General features: G+C 36.3%; 3 protein-coding genes across 5 annotated transcripts in view; 2 read left to right on the forward strand and 1 right to left on the reverse strand.

Moving 5' to 3' along the window:
• Positions 1 to 4,328, forward strand: part of rbks (ribokinase) — a 33,430-nt gene extending 29,102 nt beyond the window's left edge. For both annotated transcript variants that reach the window (XM_082143867.1, XM_082143866.1), the window contains exon 9: positions 4,060 to 4,328. In XM_082143867.1, coding sequence (XP_081999993.1) covers positions 4,060 to 4,233 — 174 coding nt within the window. In that variant the 3' untranslated portion in view covers positions 4,234 to 4,328. The remainder of the gene's footprint in view (positions 1 to 4,059) is intronic.
• Positions 4,329 to 4,722: 394 nt separating this feature from the next.
• Positions 4,723 to 9,060, reverse strand: mrpl33 (mitochondrial ribosomal protein L33). Its single transcript, XM_082143912.1, has 4 exons — positions 8,929 to 9,060; positions 8,591 to 8,609; positions 8,088 to 8,194; positions 4,723 to 5,122 (listed from the first exon to the last, which is right to left on the reverse strand). Exons 1-4 carry the CDS (start codon positions 8,948 to 8,950, stop codon positions 5,073 to 5,075), a joined length of 198 nt encoding a protein of 65 aa, XP_082000038.1. The 5' UTR covers positions 8,951 to 9,060; the 3' UTR covers positions 4,723 to 5,072.
• Positions 9,061 to 22,978: 13,918 nt separating this feature from the next.
• LOC309479678 (uncharacterized protein) overlaps positions 22,979 to 27,219 on the forward strand; it is a 44,756-nt gene continuing 40,515 nt past the window's right edge. Inside the window, exons 1-2 of one of the 2 annotated variants that reach the window (XM_082143878.1) lie at positions 22,985 to 23,109; positions 23,363 to 23,580. In XM_082143878.1, coding sequence (XP_082000004.1) covers positions 23,512 to 23,580 — 69 coding nt within the window. In that variant the 5' untranslated portion in view covers positions 22,985 to 23,109; positions 23,363 to 23,511. Of the gene's footprint in view, positions 23,581 to 27,219 lie in introns of both variants that reach the window. The other variant, XM_082143877.1, reaches the window with a different exon arrangement.

The raw sequence follows: 27,219 nt of genomic DNA on the forward strand, positions 1-27,219 counted from the left end.
TTCAGCAGCAACAGGATAACATGTTGTTGGGCTCTCTTTAAGTTTTGAATCTGTGGTCATTCTCTCAGTATGATCTTTGGCATTGAATGCCATCTTGAGTCATCCACTTCTTATAGCCTTTTACATTATTATACTGCAACACTACAGGTGTAAAGTGATAAAGATGTTGTTCCGACTGTGATGACCATCATGTTTACCCAAGCTTTTACTCCAATGGCCATAATCTTGAACTAGCACCAAATTACTGTAGATATTCGTTCAGTATCACATTGTAAGACTTCAACATGCATTCAAAATGAATCCTATTCATTTCCTTGACACATCTTCCTATATTAATTGTCCACAATTCATCTCTGAAATGAAAAATTGCTTGTCTTTGTTATCCTCACTGAAACTACTTTACTTTTCGGATGAAGTCACCAATTCCTCTTCGTTCCCATAGGACCCTCTTTTCATCATCTACTTAATAATTCCCTTTGGATAAAATCAGGATTTCTCAATATGTTTTCACTTGGAAATACGTCATAAGTCAAATTATTTCATGTTTTCTATGCATTTCATGTTTATTTCGTGACATAACGCTGTGGTACAGAAATTCTGGACTTTTTTGGAGAACGCAATTTGTCCTGCATCTTCAAAGTTTCTAGAGAACCGTAATGTAAAATAGACTTCGGTCTTTGACTGACCACATCTAATAGTTTTGTCATATGACTGACAGACGGCTCTATCTGGGACTGTTTGGAAGCTACTGGTGTCACTACAGATACATCATGCTTCAGTCAACTGTTGTCAGAAGTCATTCTCACTTTTGAAGGCTAACCATGCAGCCTGTGAAGACCAAAGCTGACTTTTTAAAAGTCAAGGATGATCATTTTAAATGCAGAATTGGGAGATATAATATTTGTGCCCAATTCAGCATGGTAGACACATCATGGTGTCTATGTAGTTTTCTTTTTTTTACTTTTTTACTCCACTTTTTTATTAACATATGGGGAATTATTTTGTAACACCGACTATATTTTGTAACTGAAAGCATTACATTTTCATTAACAGTTGGTGAATCAAATTAGAGAGAAAAAAAAAAAAATCTAAATTCTTTGTCAATAAAATGGCATCTTTTTTGGCAGTGGATTCATTCATTATGATAATTTGTAGGCAAACCCAAGTCTAATTCGCACTGGGTTCTCTAATTTCTTACAGGTTTTTAGAATGACAGACTAAAGGTCTGTGGTTAACATTAATTCAGGAAACTTTCACTTTTTGTTCATTAACATTAACTTTATACTTATACCTCAAATGTGAATTTTGAAGCTGCCTTTTATTTATTTTTTATTTTTTTTAAGTTGCAACAGGGAAATTATGAAAACATCGTATTTTCAAATTGAATGCAACACCAAAAAGTCATAAATACGAGTGGGAAGCTCAGGATTTTCTTTAAGCCCGACGTTTATGAGTTGAGGGGGTGTCAGTGAGAAACACTTTTTTTTATACAACAACATAAGCTAATTGCAACACAAAATATAATAGCATTGTAATATACCAATACAATATAAAGCAAAGTTTACAGTGGCTTCATAAATTACTTAACACACCTGATGCACAATCTTTGTTCTTTAATTTCTAGAAGTAGAGTTAAAAACCTTGCTGTATTTTTGTGTAAGTTAATTAAGAGAAGGTACACCGCCATCTTGCTCCGACGAAAGTGACGAACATTGCAAACACGACTTTCAAACTTGTAAATACAAACTTCTTAGGAGGACTTGAATGCACCATATGACTAACAACAGCAACCTCCAGCAATAAAATCACGTTTGTCTTTATTTCTGCGTGTCACATTCCTTGCTGCACGGATCTGATTAGAGCAACAGATGCAGACGGAAGGTGGACGACGTGGAGACATTACAGAAATTGCACGATTTTTTCCAGAAATGTTTCTAATGACCACACCATATGTCTAACTGCAGATGGTCTAACTGTGCAAAGGTGGACCGTGATCATTTTGTAATGAATTCTTGTCTGCACAGATCACTTCATCCAGTCATCAATCAGTAGGGGAGTTTAGACAGCTGTGGATACGGAGGAGACTGAAGGGACAGTCAGAGGTGTGTAATAGCGATCGATGGTTCAGAGGCGGGCCGTTGAGATGAGTAATCTGGTAGACTTGTGAGAACCAGTGACAGGGAGATCTGCGGTTAAATCTGAGCACATCACTGCATTCCTCTGTGCTTTCCCATCATAAACTCAACACCCGCCATTACCCCTCCCCCCAGATCCCGGTCTACCCCCCGCAGGCACGGGTGTCCTTATCACATTTATATATAATTAAATATATACAAGTGGAGATGGAAAAGTGGGTCTTAGTGTGCAGTAACGATAACTCGTAAAAAGAATGATCTCTGGAAAATGTGTGTGTGTGTGTGTGTGTGTGTGTTCAAAAGTTTAGGATATTCATTTTGTTTTATGTTTTTGAAAGAGGTCTCTTATGCTCACCAAGGCATATTAGTGTCAACATATAGTGATTTCTGATGGATAATTTGACACTAAAGACTGGACTAATGCTTGCTGAAAATTAAACCATCACAGGAATACATTACCCACATTCATAAATAAAATGTAAAAAAAAAAAAAAAAAAAAAATTAAATAATAATATATATATTCGATATATTGCATGTTCAGATATTCATACAACAAAATATTCTGAGACATGAAAATTTTGTTTAAAAAAAAATGCTGCTAACTGGCAACTTCTCGTTTTAAACGCTGGTGGTGAAACCGTTATTTTAAATTATAATATTTCACAATGTTACTGTTTTCAATGTATTTTTGTTTCAACAAATGCAGCTTTGGCGAACATAAGAGACATCTTTCAACATTTATAAAAACTATATATACACGTCAAATCATATCTAACCTCAAACTGAAAAAAGTACAACATTTTGAGGCATTAATGCTAATTTAATTAAAATCATACTGTTCATATAATACCGGTATGTGTGTTGGATTCAGTATATATCTATCCCTTCAGCTGAAAACTCAGCTACACTACCAGTCAAAAGTTTGGAATAATATATATATATATATATATACAGGTGAAACTTGAAAAATTAGAATATCGTGCAAAAGTTATAATTTTGATGATTATGGCTTACAGCTTATGAAAACCCCAAATTCAAAATCTCAGAAAATTTGAATATTACATGAAATCAATAAAACAAAGTATTTTAAATACAGAAATGTCAGCCCTCTGAAAAGTATAATCATGCATATGTATATAGTTATATATACTAAATATATTAGTTTCACCTTTTAATTTGAATTACTGAAATACACGAACTTTTGCACAATATTCTAATGTTTCGAGTTTCACCTGTGTATATATTTATATATATAATTCCAAACTTTTGACTGGTAATGTAGCTGAGGGATAGATATATACCGAATCCAACAAACATATTATATGAAAAGTATGATTTTTTGGTTTTTTAATTAGCATAAATGACTCAAAATGTTGTACTTTTTTGAGTTTGAGGTTGGATATGATTTGACGTCTTGTTGACAGATTCCCCCCAAAATACAGATTATAGTGAAATTACTAAGAGGGAGAGAAAACAATAGTTGTCATGCTGCATGTCTCATAACAGAAGAGCTTCACTGGACTCTGAGGCATGACAGCGGTCAAGAAAAGCTTGAAGCATGCGTGTCGTTTCACACTGACCTCTGTGACCTGTGCCCAAGTCAGCATCTACACACTCACTCACTCACCATGCCTTACACAACGCCAAACACAAATGACTCAACAGGGAATTATTATCAAGTCATGTCATCATCATTAAATACTGTCAGGATCAATTGATGGTTTAATATTTATTTAGTCATTTGTTATTTGTTCCCCAAGATTTGTGTGCAAAGTTACAACCTTTGGACTCACGCACTAGCGTTGAAAAGTATGACGGCACCCCCTGCTGTCACGTTTCGTTATGCAAAAATTCAGTGTTCTTCTGTTCAACTGCATTATGAGCATTAATGCCACAAAACTGAACTAAAAATACTCTCACCAGGGAGCGGGAGACAGCTTCATTGGTGCTCTGGCTTTCTACATGGCCCAATATCCCACAATGCCGCTGGAAGAGATGGCCAGGAGAGCCAACCTCGTCGCAGCCGTGTCCGTGCAGACGGTCGGCACTCAGACATCTTTTCCATCTCAGAAGGATCTGCCAACTGAACTATTCTGAAGGTGACACACCAAAAAAAACAAATGTAATCTGTGCACAGTGTCCACACAATTACTGTGTGTGTGTGTGTATAATAAACAATACCAAGTACTGGAGAGTTCTTGATGATGTCATTTCCTAGCCTAGATGATTATATCATTTCACAATTCTGACTTTTTTTTTTCTTCTTAGAATTGCGAGTTTATTTCACGCAATTCTGAGAAAAATAGTGTCCGAATTGTGAGATTAAAAAGTTGCAATTACCTTTTTTTTTTAATCAGTGGCGGAAACAAGCTTCCATACGTCTCACAATTCACTATTATATATTGGTCAAGGTTTTGTTCAAAGCAAGAGTAAGTTCATCTCGAAAGAGTAAGTTCAGGAATTTAAGTAACGGTCTGTTTGTTGTAATCGAGAGTAAACAATTCCCAGAAAGCATCACTGAAGATAAGAACAGTTGTCATAGTGAAGATGTCTATATGCGTAAGAAAGCACAAACAGCACAGGTGGTTTCGTATGTTTGAATCGCTGTTATTTTTGTGGTAACAATTATGTACACAGATCTCACAAAATAAATTTTGCTGGCTAATTATTCCAGCCTAAAGCAATCAGTCATTGAGTAGGAGGTTCATTGTTTGCTGTAGGGTCAACTTTGCCTTGGTAGAAAAAAAGGAAACAAAAGAAGTGAACATAATGGACTTCTTGTAATGGTCTTAACAACACATCATCCTGTTTCTGGTCTACATTACACCAGTTATCCACACAGCTGCAGTGATGCCGGCTCTTCTGTCGTAGTTCATCCAGTAACACTTTATAAGTCCTTTTTTTCAGTGTCTGTATCACAAGCTTCTCCCATTTTGTTAAAGAGAGCGTATCTTCCTCTTCTCAAAGAACAGAACATGTTTGTTCACTGTGGAGAGCAATGAAGAGAAAAGAAAAACACATTAATTGAAATATGTAACAAACGCTGAAAAAGACACATTATGGGATCACAATTATTCAATAGATAATCCTAGGGGGAAAAGGGGGTCTCCTAGGGGTCTCATTTGTTAACATTTAGTTAATACTAGGGGTGTAACGATGCCCTCATGTCACGATTCGATACATATCACGATACTAAATTATTGCGATACTCCAACTTCCAAGACATATGATAAAAGGTTTATAAAAATGCACTGTTGATTAAAATGCTGAATTTGATATTTCATTGTGTGTGTAAATGAATAGTCTTGGACTTGGTGCTGGAAACCCAAAGCACAGGACAATAGAGACACACACCAGAATAACAATATTCATGATTCTCAAGCTGAAAATACAGAATTATTTTAGACGATTATGCTTGATCTCTGTCACTGACTAGATATATTTAAAATAATGTCGGCCACTTTTTACTGGTTATATCAGACATTTGGCTTTATCAAGACACACAAATATCCCCCCATTGAATTGTTATACATCATATATAGTAGTTTAATGTACTGACACTAAAACTCTGTAAACTGGAATTTCTTTCTAACACAGTAATTTTTTATTTTGGGTGAACTATCCATGATACATATTGTTGCATTTTGTATTGTGATATATTGTGACACGATACATTGTTACACCCGTAGTTAATACATTAGCTAACATGAACTAACAATGAACACACACTTCAGATTTGGGTCTGGATTTCCAGGCTACTCTATTTCTGCATCATCATCATCATCATCAGCACATCTGACATGCTCACATCAGTGTGTCCGAGTATCTATTAGCAGAAACAAGTCCATAATCAACACTAGCCATAGCGGATCGAGTCCATCAAGACCAAATACATCAATAATCCCATTTTCATTAATATGCTAAAACTATTCCAAGAGTTTTTACTATAAATCCTGTAAATGTATTGTTCAGTTTAGTTTAACTAAAGTAGATGCCTAATGTTAACAACTAATGAAACCTTAATGTAAAGTGTTACTAATACTTATTTCTAAGTGTTTATCTCTTCTTCCTTGGGATGTACATATGTGACCCTGGATCACAAAACCAGTCACGAGTCGCACGGGTATATTTGTGGCAATAGCCAACAATACATTGTATGGGTCAAAATTATCGATTTTTCTTTTAAGTCAAAAATGATTAGGATATTAAGTAAAGATCATGTTCCATGAAGATATGTTGTACAATTCCTACTGTAAATATGTAAAACACTTATTTTTGTGAGTGAATGCAGCACAATCGCCAACATAAATGGACAACTTTAAAGGAGATTTTCTCAATGTTTCGATTTTTTTCATCTCTCAGATTCCAGATTTTCAAATATTTGTATCTCGGCCATATATTGCCCTTTCATAACAAACCATACATCGATGGAAAGCTTATTTATTCAACTTGCAGGTGATGTATAAATCTCAATTTAAAAAAAATTACCCATGTGACTGGTTTTGTTGTCCAGGGTCACACATGTTCAGGAATAGTTTGCATATCTGTTGTATCTGTGAGTTTATCTCGTTCACTGGGGGGTTAGGGCAATATTAAAATGGCTATGGAATGGTATTTGTATATATATATAAAGTTGTATATGAATACATTTGAATTTAATTCAATAAAAAAAAACTGTGCAAAAGTATATATTTTGCTGTAGTGTGTCAGTAGTAAATATCAGTTTACATTTCCAAACATTCATTTTGCCATTGATTGTACGGTACTGTGAAAAGTTTTAGGCACTTGTGTAAAAATGCTGTAAAGTGAGGATGCTTTCAAAAATAATGGTATAAATAGATTGTATTTATCAATTAACGTCTATTAACTAACTCAAATCAATATTTTGTGTGAGCACCCTTTGCGTTAAACTTAAAAAAAAAAAACGGCTTTTGTCCAGGTACACTTGCACATAGTTTCTCAGGGAGCTTTGCAGGAAGGTTTCTTCAAGCGTCTCGGAGACGTTCCTGCAGTTCTTCTGGATCTCAGTTTCTTCTGTTTCTTCATGTAATCACAGACGGACTCGATGATGGTGAGATCAGGGGCCAGTTGCATAAACTTAGCCACTATGTTAAGACTGTGTCTTAAGAACTAGTAGTTAGTTAGGGCTTATCAGCCTTACATTTCATTATCAAATTAGAATAATCTACGTTTTCATGTAACTGACTTAAAAAAATTTATGAACAGTCTTAAAGAAAAATACTGGATGACTTACTTGTCAGACTAGTCTTAGCAGTTTATGCAACCGGATCCAGATCATACCGGCTGTTGTCAGACTTCTTGTGCATATAAAAATCTCACTGGATAATTACAATAATAGAAAAATGTTTGGAAATGTAAACTGATATTTCCAATGGACACACACACACACACACACTACATGAAAATATATAAATAACTGCCTTAAAACCTTTTTTATCTCTGTTTTTTCTTTGTGTGTGTGTGTGTGTGTGTGTGTGTGTGTGTGTGTGTGTGTGTGTGTGTGTGTGTGTGTGTGAAAATACTAACAATATATATATATATAAATATATAACAATATAAATATAATACTGTATATGTAAAACTAAGTGAATGTTGTTATACAAACTGAATTTTCCAGAATATATGTGAAATTATTTGGCTCGATGACAATGTAAAAAGCCAATCATGTATTTTAGTTTATTTTTAGTTTATGAGATACAGTATATAATATTTCCTTCCACAGTACATATAGGCTATAGCTGCCTTTACACTTTGCAACAGGGTCCTTTTCAAAATTATCATAATTTTTGGGGGGTCCTTGAAAATCAGATCAGGATCTACCATTATAATAACACTGACACAAAGCACAATATATCATTTTGAGCCACTTAGTTTGTGTTCCTGAAATGAAAACATGATCTATATGAAGTCAAACTGATGGTTCACCTCACCTATAGGGTCATGCTTTCGCAGAACCAGCTTGTCCCTCAATCGGCCCCTCTTTGTGTTAAAACAGTAACCCGTGCCAGCCGCGCTCATCATCTGAACCAGCAGCGTCCTGAAACACGAGAACATTCAAGCCCACAGGAGGAACAAAGCACTGACTTCAGTGTGTCTGTCATAAAACAAGACATTCAACCAGGCAACATCTCAAAACTCATTTTAAATCAAGCATTTTAACCAGACTAAAGTTCACAAATTAATGTGATAAACATTCAACAACAAAACAGAACAGTACTGGACAGTGAAATGCATAATACTGCATGATCTCTGATTAAAGTCTGATACATATATGATATTTTTACCTCAAATGTAAGGAGATATGAGAACATAACATTGCTTTTTCACACATATTACAGCATGGCAGCAGTTTATTCTGCATAAGAGTAAAGCATAATGTGCTCACACAGTTTAAATATGTAATCACACTGCAATGAGGACGAGGAATACTCACTTCGATTTGCTCTTGGCAACTAGATTGAGAAATAAATAAAAAAGTAATTAGCATTAGCAAATAGCAACTAACAATATGATCAAATGTAATGCAACATATATGTATGTATGTTTGTTTATAAACAGATAATCACTAAATAACATCTAAAAAAAATAGTATGGCATATATTTGAACTGGGACACATAAATGCGCACATTATATATATATATGTGAAACTGCTGGCTAGTTACAGTATTAGCCGCTAGCTCGCTACACGACGCGTCTGGTCTGCAGTCTACAAACACTATTATGCAGACAATGAGGTCTTGCAGATATTATATGATTATAGATGTACTCACGGTTCACAGTAGTGAGAAACATTTTTATTCTTCTATAACAGTTAAGAAATAACCGCTCCGAAATGTCACATTGAGCTCCTGTCACTTAGAGTTTCCGGCTCAATGTCCAGTGCTTCCGGTGTCATGTGCGATCTACGTCATCACGAATTATCAATAACGATAATAATGTTACTTGAAATGAGATCATTCTTTCTTGAGAAATGGTTTAATAAAAACATAATTTTTATTGCAGATCTATTCAACTCTAATGGTGATTTGTTATCCTATGAGAGTTTTATGAATATCTACCTAGGCCTATATCCTGTCCCGTTTAAAGAATTTAACTCTGTTATAAAGGCTATTCCAAGTGGTTTAATATGTTTGATGAAAGCTTCCCTTACCCATGAGGCATGTTCTAAACAATTATCTTTGTGTTTGGATGGTGTTTCGCTTTTAAGTAGTAAAGATTGTAATAATAAATGTATTCGTCAACTCTCTCAATCTAGAAATCTATGCACTCCACAAGGAAAATTCTTTTGGAATTCTATAATAAATAACATTCAATGGAAGAAAACATGGTTACTACCATTTAAATATTGTATACCCAATAAAATGAGAGAAGTGCATTTAAAAATTTTGCATAATATATACCCTTGTAACGCTTTTGTCCAAATACTGTGATTTAGCTGAGGTATGCACCTTCTGTAATAATGAAGTTGAAGACATCTGTCATTTGTTTTTTTCTTGTAATGTTTCTTCAATTTTCTGGAGTGATTTAAGCTCTTATTGTTTTTCTAAAGTGAATATGATCAGTAATCTATGCATAAAGGATGTAATTTGTCTTTTTGAAAACCCAAACAAATCTTTAGAATCTACTTTAGAATCTACTTTAGAATTAACTTCCTTATCCTTGACCTTGTGGCAAAATTTTACTTTCACAAGCAAAGGTTTCTTAAGAAAATTCCTACTTTTAATGATTTCCTTTGTGAAGTAAAATATTTAATTAAATCACAAAGAACAACTGATAATATAAAATGTACGTCTTTTCTGAAAAAATATGATGAGATCTTTCATATACCATGATTTATGTCTCTGCTGTTTTATTTTTATTATTTTTATTTTATTTTTTTTATTATGTTTTTCTTTCTTTCTTTTTTTCTCAGTTTTTTATTTCCTTTTTATGTCCTATGATTGTGCAAAATTGACTTCATTTGTTTAATTTTTGCCTTTTTTGGAAATGTTCTATATTTCTAAGAAATGTATGTTTGCAATATTGTGAAACAATTCTTGAATAATAAAAAATAAAAAAAATAAAAAAATAAATAATGTTACTTGAAATAAAATCAACGTTAACTGAAATAAAATAAAATATATATTAAAAAAAACTTAGACGTAGCCTATTTTATTTCAGTTAGTTGCAAAAGCAACATTTCTCATTTTCATTTTGTTTAATGTGCTAAAATAACTTAAACTATATACTAACGTTACATAGGCAAATAATACAATAATACAAATAATACAATTTGTAATAATACAAAAATACACAACAATACTACTAAAACTTTAAATAAAATAAAAATGGAAAATACAAGAATAAAAAACAAATAAAAAATATCTATAAATATATATATACATATTTGTTTTTTGTTTTTTATTGCAGAACTTACACATAACTATACAAGCTCAGGGAAGTGAAGCAAAGGTTGTATCTCTTACAATGAACAAACAATGATACAAAAAAAAAAGCAAAGGTACAATATTTAGTTTTCATGTCAAAAGTAACACACGTCATACGGCGGACTTGTGCTGACAAATAAAATCTCGATGCAACATAGAGAAACAGTACACACTGTTCATTTACATAATACTAAAGGCAATGTAATCCTTTTTAAAATCATCTTAGCAGGCTCCTCCCCCTAGTGGCCGGTGTCATATTTCGTTTTACAAAATATTTTAAAATAAAATTTAAATAAACTTTTTGACAAAACACATATCATCGGAAAGGTCTGAGACTTAAGGTTCCATTGGTGACTGTTTTGTGATAGAAGTGATATTGTGAACACAATTTATTAATTTGTTACAGGAGAACGCATAAAAAAAAAAAATCAGTGGAATGTGGATGACACCTGTTGGCTATTTTTGATATAGCACCTAAACAAAATAGGAACTTAAATTTTTGTGATATCAACTTCAAATTTGGAACACAACTTGGTTAGACATATTAATTTGATTTTATAGCAATTTTATAGTAAAAATATATTTTGTATAAAATACATAAATGTGTAGTACAGTACATTTGTTATACAGTAAACTTAAACGTCTATACCTTTTTTACATTTTTGAAGCGATTTTTGAGTGTCTTCTTTAAAAATAAACCAACCGTAGGTCTGTATTCCAAAGCATTCAGGAATTACAACCATTTGAGTTTGGATAGTGTTTCACATGTGCTTAAAAAGAGGGGTCACAATGAAAATGAATATTTTGGAGTAACTCCTGTATTCTGTATTGAGTTATTGAGGTAGTCCACTCATAAGAATGTAGTTGAATTTTAGTGACTGTTCTGCACACACTCGGAATGATAATTTATGGGATTCGGTCTTGCATTTAAAGGAACATGCCGACTTTTTGGGACTTTATCTTATTCACCGTATCCCCCAGAGTTAGATAAGTCCATACATACCCTTCTCACCTCCGAGCGTGTCGTAACTCTGTCTGACGCACCCACCGCTAGCCTAGCTTAGCACAAAGACTGGAGGTAAATGGCTCCAGGTAGCATACTGCTCCCAATAAGTGACAAAATAACGCCAACATTTTCCTTTTTACATGTTGTGATTTGTATAGTCACAGCGTGTACAAATAACAAGGTCACATGAGACACAGCCATCTTCTAACCGTATACATACTGGGAACTATATTCTCAGGAGGCGAAGCACTGCTACTTGGGCGGCGTGATTTCACTTATTGGGAGCACTATGCTAGCTGGAGCCATTTACCTCCAGTCTTTTTGCTAAGCTAGGCTAGCGGTGGGTGCGTCAGACAGAGTTACGGCACGCACGGAGATGAGAAGGGTATGTATGGACTTATCTAACTCTGGGGGATACGGTGAATAAGCTAAAGTCCCCAAAAGTCGGCGTGTTCCTTTAAATGTGGTTGTCATTCCAACAACAACACAGTGTGTACGTGGTCTTGACGGCGTGTTCGACTCGCTGACCAGCAGCACATATTCAAGATCAATGTGGGTGACAGAATCTCTAGAAATAGAGATGACTGGAAGAGGGGAAACGATACTGCCAAGAGGAAGACCATCACAGGGTTCAGGAAATGAATTGTTGGATGGGCCGCACTGTTACCAGCTGGCAGGATGTGTGTGAAACTGCCTGCGTCACGAGATGATGGTTCTGCGGAGAGACCTGACAGAGGCAGAAGAAGCGTTTCATTCAGGCTGCTCAATTAGCTCACATCTTCCCAGATTTTATGTACGGATCCACCCTGCTTACGGACACTGACACAACAAGCATGTCATCACTACATGCTGCAATAGACACATGTGCAAGAGAGAAGGGGCCAAGTTTGATCAGCCTACATGTCAAATATTCCAAAATTACGAAATAGACAGAGATAACCTGATAAAGTTCAAATTTTGTTTCACATAGTTATAATGTTTTATAGTCCCCCTGTAGTCAATAATTGTATCCCTTAAAACTAATCTTTGATCACCAAAATTACATACACGATTTTATAGTGTAACTTTCTGTAATTATAGTGTACCTATAAAGTATTTACATGTAAGTATAAGGGAACAACATGTAAAGTTTGGGGAATAAAGGGGTAACAACCAGGAGAAATATCTTTTATATATATATATATATTCTGTAAGTATTGTAGATCTAAGGGGTACTTATTCTACTTTTATGATACAACAATATTTGGGACCAATTTATAAAGGTTTCCAAGTCAGTATTATAAGATTGTCTGTATGTATTTTTATTGTACTTACCCTGTAACTACATTGAACAAGAGGCTAATAAGCACCACTTTAATTTACGACCCGCAATGTCACACTTACCCTGTAACTACATGGAACAAGAGTAAATTTTCCAGTATAAAAAAAAATAAAAAGATGCAATAGTTTTAGCTTTACTTGCCTTGAAGCATGTAAGCTGCACTTTTGCTATAAATAAAAATAAAATAAAAACTGTATAAATGCATAGATATGTACCCTGTAATTTTTAAAAAGCTTATACAGCTTGTATTGGTACACAATTATTACAAAAAGGTGCACAGTGTATTTTCTCGCTACATGCCCAAATGTAAGATTGTTGTATCATAATAGTAGAATAAGTACCCCTTAGTTCTATAATACTTACAGTATAATTATTTTTTTTAATTCTCCTGGTTGTTACCCCTTTATTCCCCAAACTTTGCATATTGTTCCCTATACTTACATGGAAGTACTTCATAGGTACACTATAATTACAGAAAGTTACTCTGTAAATTCGTCTTAATTATGTAGTACTTTCCGGGCTGTAATCTAAAGCGTTACCAAGAATTCTTAATGCCTTAAAATAGCTTCAATGTAACTCTACAGCCTTCCCAGCAAGCAAAAACGACATGTAACCAAATTCAAGGTTATTTTGGCTAGAAGTGGGTTACTCATAGACGGACTATATCGGGTCTATAGTTAACCGAGACGGTGAAATGGCGGCTATCGCTTGCTGGGTTGCTTCATTTAGTATACGCAGAACCATTAATATGCAAATTTTCCCCGCCTCCACTCACTCACACCAGCTCAGAGATCCACTCGGTCGGTCAACTTACTGAGGTAAACGCACAATGGTATCGCTCTTTACAACGTCGGACACATAACGGTAATTAATATGACTAGCCTTTTGCTTGACTCAAACAGCTAATAATGTGTTGCTAATGTTCACCATCTCATTCTGCCTTCTAAAAATCAGTATCCACAGAAACGCTTTGAACAACTCAGAACGTCAGTGGAGAAAGGCATATAGTTCATCATAACCTTGTAATTTACATCATACACCTGCTATATTGCTAAATCTACCCAATTTGTCATATCAAGTATATACCGGGATAACCTGGCATCTCTCGAGACTCTCCCTGCAAGTTTGCAGTTAATGATATGCTAAACTCCGCCGGTGCATTGATCTGATTGGTTACAAGGTAGTTTGTGAAGTCAGAAACACCATCGATCTCAAACCGTGTTTTTGAGACTGTCGTTAGATCACTGGAGTTTTAAAGAGAAAATATTCAGCAATGGTGTTGACATGAATTTGCACATGGTTTGCCTTAAAGCACATTAAAAACATCACCTAGAGACATATAAACAACATTAAAAGCTTGATTTAACCACAGGGGGATCCTATAAAGCCTACTGTATCATATTTGATATGCAAATTACTAAGGCTAGAAATGGTCAACATAAGCAAAACCCTGCTGTACATAATCTGTACTACGTGCCTTCTGTTGTTTGATTGACAGCTTATCATTCTTTAACAAGTAAAAGGCCTTTTAGTATAATTGTAAAAAATGTCCCCCCTCAGGCCATGGAGCACGTGTCTTTTAGCTGTGAAATCTGGAATGTAAAAAAAATTGTAAATATAAGTGTCACGGTGCCGAAAAGAGATCTTTTGCAGCAGTTTTTATGAATAAAGACAATTCAAACAGGTAAAATGCACGTGTGAATAACACTGATGTAGAAGCACCTAACTAAGCCTAAACTTGGCATAAACTGTAAACTTGGATTGGTTGATTGGAATGTTGTTCCACGATCAACAAAGATGTTGACCAGGAACACGTTGTACTTGGTGAAATGAGGTTCTGCGAGCTCCACATTCTCTTATATCATATGAGCCATGAAAGCCTGATGGATCAAATATGACACTAAACAAACAAACACATACAAACATTTTGGGGGATTTAAATATGTTGTCTCGTTCAAAAAAAAAAAAGAGATTTTTCTGACTATAATTTAGTAAAAAATAAATAAATAATAATACAAATATATATATATAATGGGTCAAAGACTCTTGTAGACAGCATGTGCTTACACACACACACAGTGTTCTCTCAAATCACATTCTGTCCCTGCTAGATTGACTGAGTGGGCTGTGATGTCATACGGATGTGCATCAGGTTGCCATGGTGACGGCAATTCAGGGAACCAGATGATGTTGTACCCTCTCATTGAGTCTTCCATATGGAACAGGTTTCTTAGAGAATTAGAACAAAAGCATTTCAGGAAATCATTTTTTAGAATACTACTGCAAAGAGAAATGTCACTAGATTTTCTCGCAGAGAGCACTGGCTTCAGCCCATGACTGTTTAAGCAAGCACTGATAAGCGTGTATTTTCCCAGGCTGCAGGTTAGAAAAAATAAATAACCTGAAATTAGTTCTTTAGACCCTGGACAGACCTTGGCGACTAAGATTAAAGTAGGGAATTTGTTTTATTAACACTTTTGGTTATACTGGTTGAAACTCTCTTCACATCCTGATAGAAATCAATACAAGAAGGAGTCTAAATATTAAAACTTGTACATATATCTTCTGTGGAACTCTCAGGACCAAAACATTTTCGTCCAATCATCGCATTCGGTCTGAATGCACTGATTTGATGTCCTGTCAACATGTATTTCCATACCTCCACACACACCTGCTCGCGCAGACATCACACGTCATCAGTGTTTTCCGTAAGGCTATGCAGAGTTGTAGACAGACGTCAGTCACAGAGAGACACAAACAAACAGCAGCCACTTTTATAGTTCCTCCTGAACCAGAACAACAAGCTTATGCTGCGTTCATGCCGTGTCATAACCGTAATTATGAGATGGAAACCTGTGAGGTTCGACTCTGAGCTGTTCACATCCTCAGATTTATGTTTCTATGTCAACACTATCAACGCCGAAATAAAACTGCAGCAGTCAGGTGGTGCAACTAGAGCACTGTAAGTTGTTTACATTCATTATTATTGTAAAGTTATGTGCTTTGAGACATGAGGTAATTTAACGCTGTCTCTCGTGTCTCTTTGCAGACTCTGCTTCGAGTGGTCATGTGTTTTGGAGGAGGCGTGGCTTCAGAGACGCTCTGAAGGAAGGGTAGCATCTCATGCTTTCAAAGCTAGATCGCTATTGCTAGCCTCTCTGCAATTGCCTACCCTACCTTTAATTGTATTAAGTAACAATTCAATTATGCTCAATAAGAAATACCACAAAATAGATAAATAAATGTTCTTCTTGCATTACTCATCAGCATCTTATGCACACAACTCTCTCATTACCGCTCACAAATGCATTAGCACAAGAGTGCCAAACGCCTCACTCGCAGTCTGTGGATTTACTTCTCATCAATGGATCCCTCTCCCATCTGTCTTCCACTTTCGGAAGCCTCTCTCCTTTCCGTGACGCAAGCGAGAGTGGGATGGACTGCCTACTGTTCCCACCGAGGCCGCTGACATCTGCCACGAGGAGAAAGAGGAGGAAGAGAGAAAAGATGAATGAATGAAAGAAACTGGGAGGGCAAAACAAGATCCGGACACTTACTGCTGGAAACGGAGATTCTTCTGGAAAAGCTGCTTGGTGGAAAACTGGTAATAAAGTGCACAGCTCAAGTTGAGTCAGATTCTAATCACTGCATATCCGTTGTTCTTTTCATCATTTTCTAGCTGATGGCAAACTCAATATTGTCTATATAGCATGCCTACAAGTATAAACTAAATGGTTTAAAAAGAACAAAAATTGTCATCTAGGACATTTTTAGAAAATAGAAACCATTTGCTAAATCCCATTCTGAGGTACAATTTGACACCTTCTGTATCCACTCCATCCATCACCTAGCAACAGATACCAAGGTTACGCAGGAAGTAGCACCCCAAACACACGCGAGCGTTTATTAACCCAGCCGTGGATTAGTCACTGGAACACTTCTGATTGTATTGCTTCCGCTCTCCAGGACTCGTAGGGTCTGACTTTGTGAAAGCATCTCTTCCCACAGAGAATGATTTGAAGATGTTCGAATCATATGCATGCAGTGCACTGAAGAGTTCAGTACTCTTCATTTCATACTTCATTAAGACTGATGGTACAAAACAATAGAGTGCAACGGTCAGGTTCCAGAAGTAAAAATCCATTCATTTTCTCCATAGGGAAGTTGATTTTTAACATTAACTTATAAACCTTTCAAGACAGACTTACTGCGAGGTACAAGGTTTTTAATAGATAGTATTTGCTTCTGTTAAAAGACATCAGCCCAGATTATTTCAACTTTATTTATAAATAAATAAATAATTGTTTAACAGCAGAATTTGTGGTGGAAAACTACATTACCCATGATGCTGTACAGAGAGTCCACCAATCAGAGAGTCGAAACTACAATTTAATAAAATAACACATATTATAAAGACACTTCATATTTAATGGTATAAGATGATTTTTTATTGCATCTAAAAGATTACACATGCATGTTTGAGCTGAGTTTTCATTTCATTCACACTGTTCTGACCAGCGTGTGGCGTTTTGTGTGCTTCGAAACAGTGAATCGTTTTGCAAAACAATTGGTTCAATTGATTCAAAAGTTTTGAAAAGCTTCGGGAAGAACCAAACTGAGGGCTTAAAATACATAGCTAAATGAAAAACCAAACAAGACACAGGTGAACCAAATTAATTAACCAATTAGTAACCATAGAAATAAACTAGCAACGGGAACAGGTACTAAACACAGCAAGGAACCAAAGGAAACACAAGAGTCCAAAAACACAACATAACCATTACATCTGTTCATTTCAATCTGATTTTTGGATAAACTATTCCTTTTAAGACTGAAAGCAACCACCCAGAACCACTATCCCTACCACTAAACTTACCCATAAATTATCCCTAAAATCTGAGGGAAATGATAGGTGAAGAACACCTAACCCTGATTGTAAGCCTAAACTGTAAACTTGTCCCTCAAATCTGATTGGTTGATTGAAATGTTGTTCCAGGAACATGTTGTACTTGATGAAATCAGGTTCGCTAATCTACTAGATAAACAATCTATTCTTGACATTGGTTAAATAACAGAGTGCATTATCTTTAACAAACCTGAGATCATTGGAACATGTTGAAATCCACAGTTTGGATCTGAATCATTTTAGCAGAAGGTCAATTTAATGTCATATCTCAATTTATCCAACAGTTTGCAAAACAGGACTCTATTTTATGAAATGCACTTTGACACCAAACGTACTTGCATTTTTAACCACTAAAGCTGACATTGCTTTATTTTTATCCTTCGAACAAGCAGAGATGCTGATTTGCACACCCACACGTTCTCCAAGAGGATATGATCATTTCCTCTCACCAGCAATGTCATAACAAAAGTCATGGAACTACTTACATCACATCTGCATGTGCAAGTCATGATTTGTGCTATAAATATATCACTGACATTTGACTTTGGTGTCAAAATGGAAAAAAGTGACCCAATGTTTTGCTGTCTTTGAATCACATGCCATTAGGTCCATATGACAGCGTGGCTCTTCATTCGATTGTTTTTTTTATTTTTATTCGCACATCATCAAGAACATTGGCCCACAATATCTTTATTTTTATTTTTTAAGTGACTCATCTCTGTTTCATATTCACACATTCGCTTGTGTTATTTTGAAAAGAAGCACAGATTGAAGGTCATGTTTGATACCTTTGTTCTCTACAGATCTCTCCAGGACCAGCATTCCTAGCAGTGCTAGTTTTATGTAAGTCTGTTCTTTTTTAGAGTGCTTGGGGAAGAAAATAGCCATCTGGCGTTCTAAAAGCGGACTCTGGGACGCACGGCGCCCACGCTTTCCGCCAGTGGGTCAGTGGGTGAGAGTCTTCGGGGAGGAACTGGTTGAACTGGTCCAGAGAGCGGTGGGTGGTGTGGGCTGAGCGCACCTGGAAAGTCAGAGTCGTTCAGGACAAGTAGGCTGAGAGCGTTTGTGTACTTGCAACACGGGTGTGAAGGTCACAACGCTCCACATGTCATCAGTTTGTTTTTAGTTCTGTTTGGCACAAAGGGAGCCCGAAGAAAAAAAAGCACTGACGTGGATGCAACAGATTTGTTTGATGTTGTTGCCATTTATTGGGCATGATGACTAATAAGCAGGCTAAAAGTGAAATGTTCTCGTCACATGTTGGATTTATTTATTTTTTCTCCTTCAATCCACACGCACATACAGTATGTGTGTACATTTGTTAAATCATGTTCATTCATAACTCAAATGTACTTGAAATGTTAGTAATGTGAAGTACAGATTAACATTGACATGCTGTATTCATTATACCTAAAACATTAACTTACATCAACTGAACCTTTTGTTGCCATATATGAACATTTAATATTCAGCAATATCATTGATTTGACTTCACTGACACTATTGGATAAGAACTGAACTAAGCTGGATGATGACATAACAGTTTTCTGCAGAACTGCTTTATAACTTAATTGAAACTTTACACATTGAACTGAACTGAATCAACACTGAACTGAACTGAATCAACATTGAACTGAACTGAATCAACATTGAACTGAACTGAATCAACTGAACTGAACTGAATCAACATTGAACTGAACTAAATCAACACTGAACTGAATCAACACTGAACTGAACTGAATCAACACTGAACTGACGTCAGCTGTTTAATGACATAATTGTCTTTTTAGAGCTGATTTACAGCAGAATTGAATTCTGTTTGCATTATTGATCATTATTTTCCTGCTGATTACACACACACACACACACACACACACGTTGTGTTTTCATGTTTTATGGGGACTTTCAATAAACGTAATGATTTTTATACTGCACAAACTGTATATTTATCTCCCCCTACACTAAACCTACCCACCATCACAGAAAACTTTCTGCATTTTTACATTTTCAAAAAACATTAGTCTAGACTACTTGCATGATTTATAAGCTGACAAAATGGGCCCACAATGTCAACACTTTCACATTTTACTATATTTGTGGGGACATTTTGTTCCTCACCATGTAGGTTAAACACACACACACACACACACACACACACACACACACACACACACACACACACACACACACACACACACACACACACACACACACACACACACACACACACACACACACACACACACACACACACACACACTTCCTGTTATTCTTGCTTGAGCTCTTCATCAGTGGTCGGTCATACATCGCCTCCTATTGACCAACTGCGGAATTCAGATCACCTTAATTAAATTCTTTCTTTACTGACATTTTAATTACATTGAAAGTGTGTTTACTGTGGGAGAAATGTTAACACACTATGTTTCTGTAAATAGAAAGAGTGCAGTTCGTGCCAGGTGTCCTGTTCTCACTGGACAGATCCTCGTCAAATCTTCCATCATTCTCCTACCTCTGGAAATGTTTCTAATATTAGTAGCCTATGGGACAAATTCCAATTTCCAAATTCCAAGTCTAAACAAGTCAAATGCAAAACATGGCATGGCTTTCCTAACTCAAAACATGCATTTCAATACACATCTGCTGTCAAACAGAGATAATTCATTGGCCTCAATCAGCTTCATCTGTTCTCTATTAAGCTTAGGATTCATGAACAGTCTTATTGACTTGCATGACAAAAAGCCACAGGCAACACATTCATTTTTAAAAAGACAGTGTCCTCTAGTGGTCATATTGTGTTCCTACATTCCTTCTTCTCCGTGTATATTTATTAAAGAGTTAGTTCACCCAAAAACGAAAATTCTGTCAGTAATCACTCACCCTCATGTTGTTCCAACCACGTAAGACTTTCGTTGATCTTTGGAACACAAATTAAGATATTTTTGATGAAATCTGAGAGCTGGCTCACTTCTTCATAGGCTTCTAAGTAATTTAATCTGCCAGTCCAGAAAAGTTAGTAAAGACAATGTTTAAAATAGTCCAAGTGACTACAGTGGCTCAACCTTAAGTTTATCAAGCGACAAGAATACTTTTTGTGCGCAAAAACAAACAAAATAACGACTTTATTCAACTCTTCATTTTCTTCTGTGTTTCTCTGCAGTGAGTTCACGTAATGTAACAGCGCAGCGCTTCTGGGTTGTACGTCAGAACGGAGGCTCACTATTGGCCAGCATCACACGCATCACACACATGACCAGCGTCGGCCAATAGTGAGCCTACGTTCTGACGTACAACCCAGAAGCGCTGCGCTGTTACACACTCAGAGGCCCACACAGAAGAAAATGAATAGTTGAATAAACTCATTATTTTTGGTTTGTTTTTAGCGCACAAAAAGTATTCTCGTTGCTTGATAAACTTAAGGTTGAGCCACTGTAGTCACTTGGACTATTTTAACGATGTCTTTACTAACTTTTCTGGGATGGCAGATGTCGATTACCTAGCAGCCTACACTAAAAAAAAATGGCTCTTTGGTTGAACATGATTCAATCATAGACAGTGGTTCCACGTAATTTAATTAAGTTATTTGGACACGACAGATTCAAGTTATTTGGAGACGATTGAATCAAGTTATTTGGACATATGAAGCAGTGAGCCAGCTCTCAGATTTCATCAAAAATATCTTACAGTAATTTGTGTTCTGAAGATGAATGGAAGTCTTACGGGGTTGGAACAACATGAGAGTGAGTAATTACTGACAGAATTCTCATTTTTGGGTGAACTAAGTGCAGGTCTGCTGTAATGAGATGTTAAATCCTCATGAAAACCACACGGCAAGAAACCGCATTCTGTTAAAATAGTGTTAAGACATTATGTTCTTAATAATCATTTGTATTGCCTCTTATGCACTTTTTTCCCCCATTGGTTTGGTATTTATTTATTTATTTAGCCATGTGATGTTATAAGGCTTCAATTCTCATTATGTGTCAGTTCCACATAGAGAAGAGGGAAATGTAGGGACAAAAGTCAAATGTAAAATGTACAAAGAAAAATGCAAGAAATAGGTTATAACATGCAGTCATTTACAGTTACTACTGTTTAATTATTTATTCTAGTTACAAAGCTTTTTGGGGAAATAAATGCATAAAAAAAACACAAAAAAATATATAAAAACAAATGTAAATATCCTTGTCCTTGTGCGGACATCTTTTGGTCTCCGTGAGGAAAACAGTTTATAAATCAGACTAAAGTGGTGTTTTTTTGAAAATGTAAAAATGCTGTAAGTTTTGTGTGATGGGTATGGTTAGGGGTTAGTGTAGGGTACAACATGGAAACCCAACATGTGTGTTGTGTGTGTGTGTGTGTGTGTGTGTGTGTGTGTGTGTGTGTGTGTGTGTGTGTGTGTGTGTGTGTCTACAGCGTCCAATTCCTGCTAATAGATAGATAGATAGATAGACAGACAGACAGACAGACAGACAGACATGTATGGATGGATGGATGGATGGATGGATGGACGGACGGACGGACGGACGGACAGACAGAGATAGATAGATAGATAGATAGATAGATAGATAGATAGATAGACAGACAGACATATATATATATATATATATATATATATATATATACATATATATATATATACATACATATATAGATAGATAGATAGATAGATAGACAGACAGACAGATATATATATAGATAGATAGATAGATAGACATAGATAGATAGATAGATAGATAGATAGATAGATAGACATATATATACATACATATATATATATATATATATATATAGAGAGAGAGAGAGAGATAGATAGATAGATAGATAGATAGATAGATAGATAGATAGATAGATATAGATAGACATAGATAGATAGATAGATAGATAGATAGATAGATAGATAGATAGATAGATAGACATATATACATATATATATATATAGAGAGAGAGAGAGATAGATAGATAGATAGATAGATAGATAGATAGATAGATTTGAGACTTGTTGTGAATAAAGAAACGCATCTCACTTGACCCAGACCCTGAAAGCTCTTCCTTTCCCTTTAAGATGTTGCTGTCCCGCCCCCTTTTAGAACGCAATGACATCATCGGTTTAGGCAACCAATGAGAGAGCGCGACGAGCATGAGCTAGCGCGAGTTGCATGTGTAGTGCGCATACGTGTGTGTGTGTATGTGTATGTGTGAGTGTGTGCGTGTATGAGTGCGATTGAGATTCTATAGAGACTTTTTTTTTATTATTACACACACATTAGCTTCATCGTCCATCTGCCGTTTGGAGTAAGATTAACATTGTTTTTACCCATCTGGATTTTAATAACGTTTTTGATGACGAGTGTCACTGTCGCTGATCAATTCAACACCATACAGGACTTAAATAGTTCGATTTAAAGAATTTACCTTCATCAGAGTGATGGATGTTTAGACCAAGTTATGAGACTTAATTTTAAACCCAGACTGGGTCCCTCCTGCACGGAGATCTGCTGTTGTTCTGCCTCTGGGAACTCATGATCGGTGTTTATTTGTGTTTCAGCATGAGTTTGTTTGCATGGAGCTGAACATCTCTGAATACACGCATTGACTGTTGTTAGAGCTGAGCTGATCAATCCAATTATGAATCCGATAGGAATCTGTAATTTGAAGAAGTGATCTTAAAGCTGAGAACAATCAAAGAAGGGCAGAATGCTGAAGACCCTCACTAAAAAACTCAGAAGACACTCTCTAAATGAGATCCATCCGTTTCAACTAAAGGTAAGTCAGTAAATAACTATATTAAATAAATAAAAAATGTATGTAAGTTGTCTGTAACCAATAATACAAGTACCCTTATAGACCAAGATGCCCGAAGCTATGTAACTTAGCCTACATTCTTATGCCAACAGAGTAGATTTCAAATAACTGACCACACTTTACAATACAGTGTTACTGTACATAAATAAGCACTGAATAATAAACACTGTAATGCAAAGTGTTACAGTAAAGCACTTTGTCTTATTACTGCTCCTTTATTCCACTTACGGAAGCTTCCTATTGATCACGTTCATGTCCCAGTGTACTACAAAATGTTTAAGCTCAATGTGGATTTGTTACTAAGACTAGTTTTATAATTTACCCACTCGTTCAGACTCCTGTGCATATTTACTCAAGCCATCTCACACACACACACACACACACACACACACACACACACACACACACACACACACACACACACACACACACACACACACACACACACACACACACACACACACACACACACTTGAAACTGAAACTTCACAAACAAAATGAAAAGATGCCCTCAGAGGCTATGGAAAAAACATTATTTGAAGAAATAAACCAAAGAACCAGATGAAGTTATGAGTTAAAAGTTTTAGCAGAAGAAATCTTGATGGCATCTGGCTTTCGCCATCTTGAAGAACAGTCTTTAAGTAATGCAACACCTTTCTGGAATCCATAAATACTTGACATATACTGAACCCAATGCTGGCTCTCTGCTGATGCTGCATTGTTATAAAGTTATCAATTGTTCATAAATGCACCACACCAACTTTTCTCGAAGGCATTGGCATGAATGCTTCTTGTTCGAGCGCATGGTTTGATGTTCCACAAAGATGTAGCCTGAACTGTATGAGTCCATTCCTCATGGCAGTTTTCACATTGTCCTTATTAGACTTTTAGGCCCGATTTAGACCTAGTTTTAAGATGCGATTGGATCACAAGTAGACGAGGGAGACACATTCCCGTTTACACCTGGTGTTTAAATCCGTCTCTTTTGTCCACTTTAAACCACTTCTGTCCTGATTTCTTCGAGGGGAGGGTCTATGGGTGGGTAAATGAATGGGCTTTTTCAGATCTTTCAATCTAATGAATAGTATAGTCTTATAGTCTCAAGACCACGGTGAACGCTGTGAATGCGTGTTATAAATCAGGAATGGTGAGGAAACAATGTGCTTGGTACGTTTTTCGACTTAAAAACTACACTTTTTGTCTAAATCCCGTCTGGCTAGTGCGCTTCCCTTAATGTTTACGCATTAGGTCAGTAGACGGAGAGTAGACGGTCTTTTGTGGCTGTTTGAACACATTCGACCACATGAGCGTTTACACTAAGAAAGCAATCCGTTCAAATGCGTTTTTGACTACCTCTGGAAGGGGTCAAAAGTCGACAAGCTCAAAAGATTTTAGGCCCTGTTTACACCTGTATTTAGCGTCGTCCACTTGTGATCCAATCGACCAAAACGTATCTTAATACCAGATGGAAACAGGGCCATAGTTGATTGATCTGACCAACTGCTTGTTCCAGTTTCATTATTGGTCATGAGAGGTGTGCCCTTCAGCCACATGTTTGAGCTCCTTCCTGGTGAGTTGTTATCTCCTCAAAGGGAGGCACTGTCTGTGGCAATAGCAGAATGGAAAGCTACTTTAAAACTGATGAGTAATGAATGAAATTGGAGAGGCCACTGTGTGACCAGCTTGTCTTGGTTATGAGGTAGAACGAAGAAGATGGGGTAAATATAAAGTAGTACACACAGCCTATCATACATGGAATGCACTGTATAGGTCGTTCCAAACCTGTGTGACTTCATTTCTGAGTAATTGTTGTTTTGTGTGCGAACTATCCCTTTAATACATGATTCTGGTCTTATTGTGCAAGATTCCAAAGAAAAAATAACTTGCTGTGCCTCTGAAAGGATTTTCTTTTTGGCTGATGTCTACTAGGCCACGTGGGTTTGGTCTATTTGTTAATGCTGCTAACCAGTTGACAAAGCTGTTTAGGCATAGTTATGGTTTACTGTAGTAGGTAATGCAGCCTTGCCAATAGTTGACATGCTCATTTAATGTTTAGTAATGTTAATGTAATAAAGATTTAGGCAATAATAAGGACAGATTAGAAAAAAGAAGAGTTGCCATTGGGATAGGATGAGATGACCATGGTGAACTTGACTTCAGCCTCCACATCCCAGTCAAAAACCTCTTTAAAAGTGTGTGTGTCAGTGTTTTAGAAGGGGACTAATGCTCATTAGGCTACATCCACATTAATCCAGATATATCTGAAAATGGCGTTTTCATTTCGAAAAAACGGTCTTGAGCATTTTCAAGCCTTTCCAGAAGTTGCTTGTCCACATTAGGGACTTTCACACCAGGTAGTTGCAGGAACTCAGTTATAGGAACTAGTCACCTGGGCGGTCCCCCGAGAACTAAATGATCCCCCGGGGCAGTTTTCCTGGTACAGTTTTCCAGTTTTCCAGTTTTCCTCTCCAATAGGAACTCTGAAGTGACGTAAGCCGGCCGACAGCCGCATTCAACAATGTCAGCAACTCAGTAACGTAAAAGTTGAGAAGCGCTTGGACTTCTGAGTTGGTCCATGTTCGTGGAGTTAGTTCATGTAAACTGTGTGTTAACACAACTTGTTAAAAATGGCGAGTGTCTGTGTTTCATATGGCATGCGTTCAGCCAATCAATGTACACTTACATCACTGGTAGTTCATGTTGTGTTGGGTTAGACCCTACTCTGAAGTAGGAGCTTATTTTGTCCCTTCAAAAGGTGTTCCTGTAATTAAAATCGTTCCCAGTTCCTGAGGTGTGAACACGCCAAAAAGCGGGAACTTCCGCCAATACATTTACAATAGTTATAGGAACTTTGAAAATGTTCCTCCAGTGCGAAAGCCCCTACTGAAACTGATGAAAACTCTTCAGTCACCATACTGTGCATGTTTAAAACAGAATAAAAGAGATAATATTGAAAGATAAATGACTCACACCATGCTTTGTTCTGGCACGATCATTTTATTGGCAAAATATCCCACCACTCACTGGTGCGTCCAGGTCACACTCAGAATCGCCATTTAGGGTCTAAAATGCAATTGTCCATATTTTAGGACTGTTATGAAGATTGTACCAAGGAAAATGTATCTTTAATAAGTCCATGAACGTGAATAGCAGACACAACAATTCCAGCACAACCACACACACACACACACACACATATATATATATATAGGTAGGCTACTATATGTAACACACGTCTAAACATGCATCATCGTTTTCAAATTTATCCACTTTTTAATGATTTTCAATGGACAAAAATGGCACATCAGTGTTGACAGAAGGCCAAAACTTAAGTTTATTCAGATTACTATGGATGTAGTATTAATTGACAGTATTCTGGTATTTAATTGCCACCTTTTATGATCCAATCCGTTCTTAATGGATAAAACAAAGTCCCTTCCAACTAGGGTAGTGCCCGAAGCCGAATACCTTATTCGGAAAGGAAATTACACATTCTACGGTGGCCTAAAAGGGACATAGTGATAGAAATGAGATGTACTGTATATGAGATCGGAGGAAAAAATATATTTCAATGCTTGTGTGTTCTCTTGCAATTATATA

This window comes from Leuciscus leuciscus (genome assembly GCF_965113295.1).
Source record: "Leuciscus leuciscus genome assembly, chromosome: 17".
In the NCBI taxonomy this organism is placed as follows: Eukaryota; Metazoa; Chordata; class Actinopteri; order Cypriniformes; family Leuciscidae; genus Leuciscus; species Leuciscus leuciscus.

Coding starts and splice junctions, on each gene's coding strand:
- mrpl33 (XM_082143912.1), bottom strand. CDS start 8,950: ATGTTTCTCACTACTGTGAACC. Junction 5,123..8,087: donor GCGAAAGCATGACCCTATAG/GTGAGGTGAACC, acceptor TGCTCTCCACAG/TGAACAAACATGTTCTGTTC.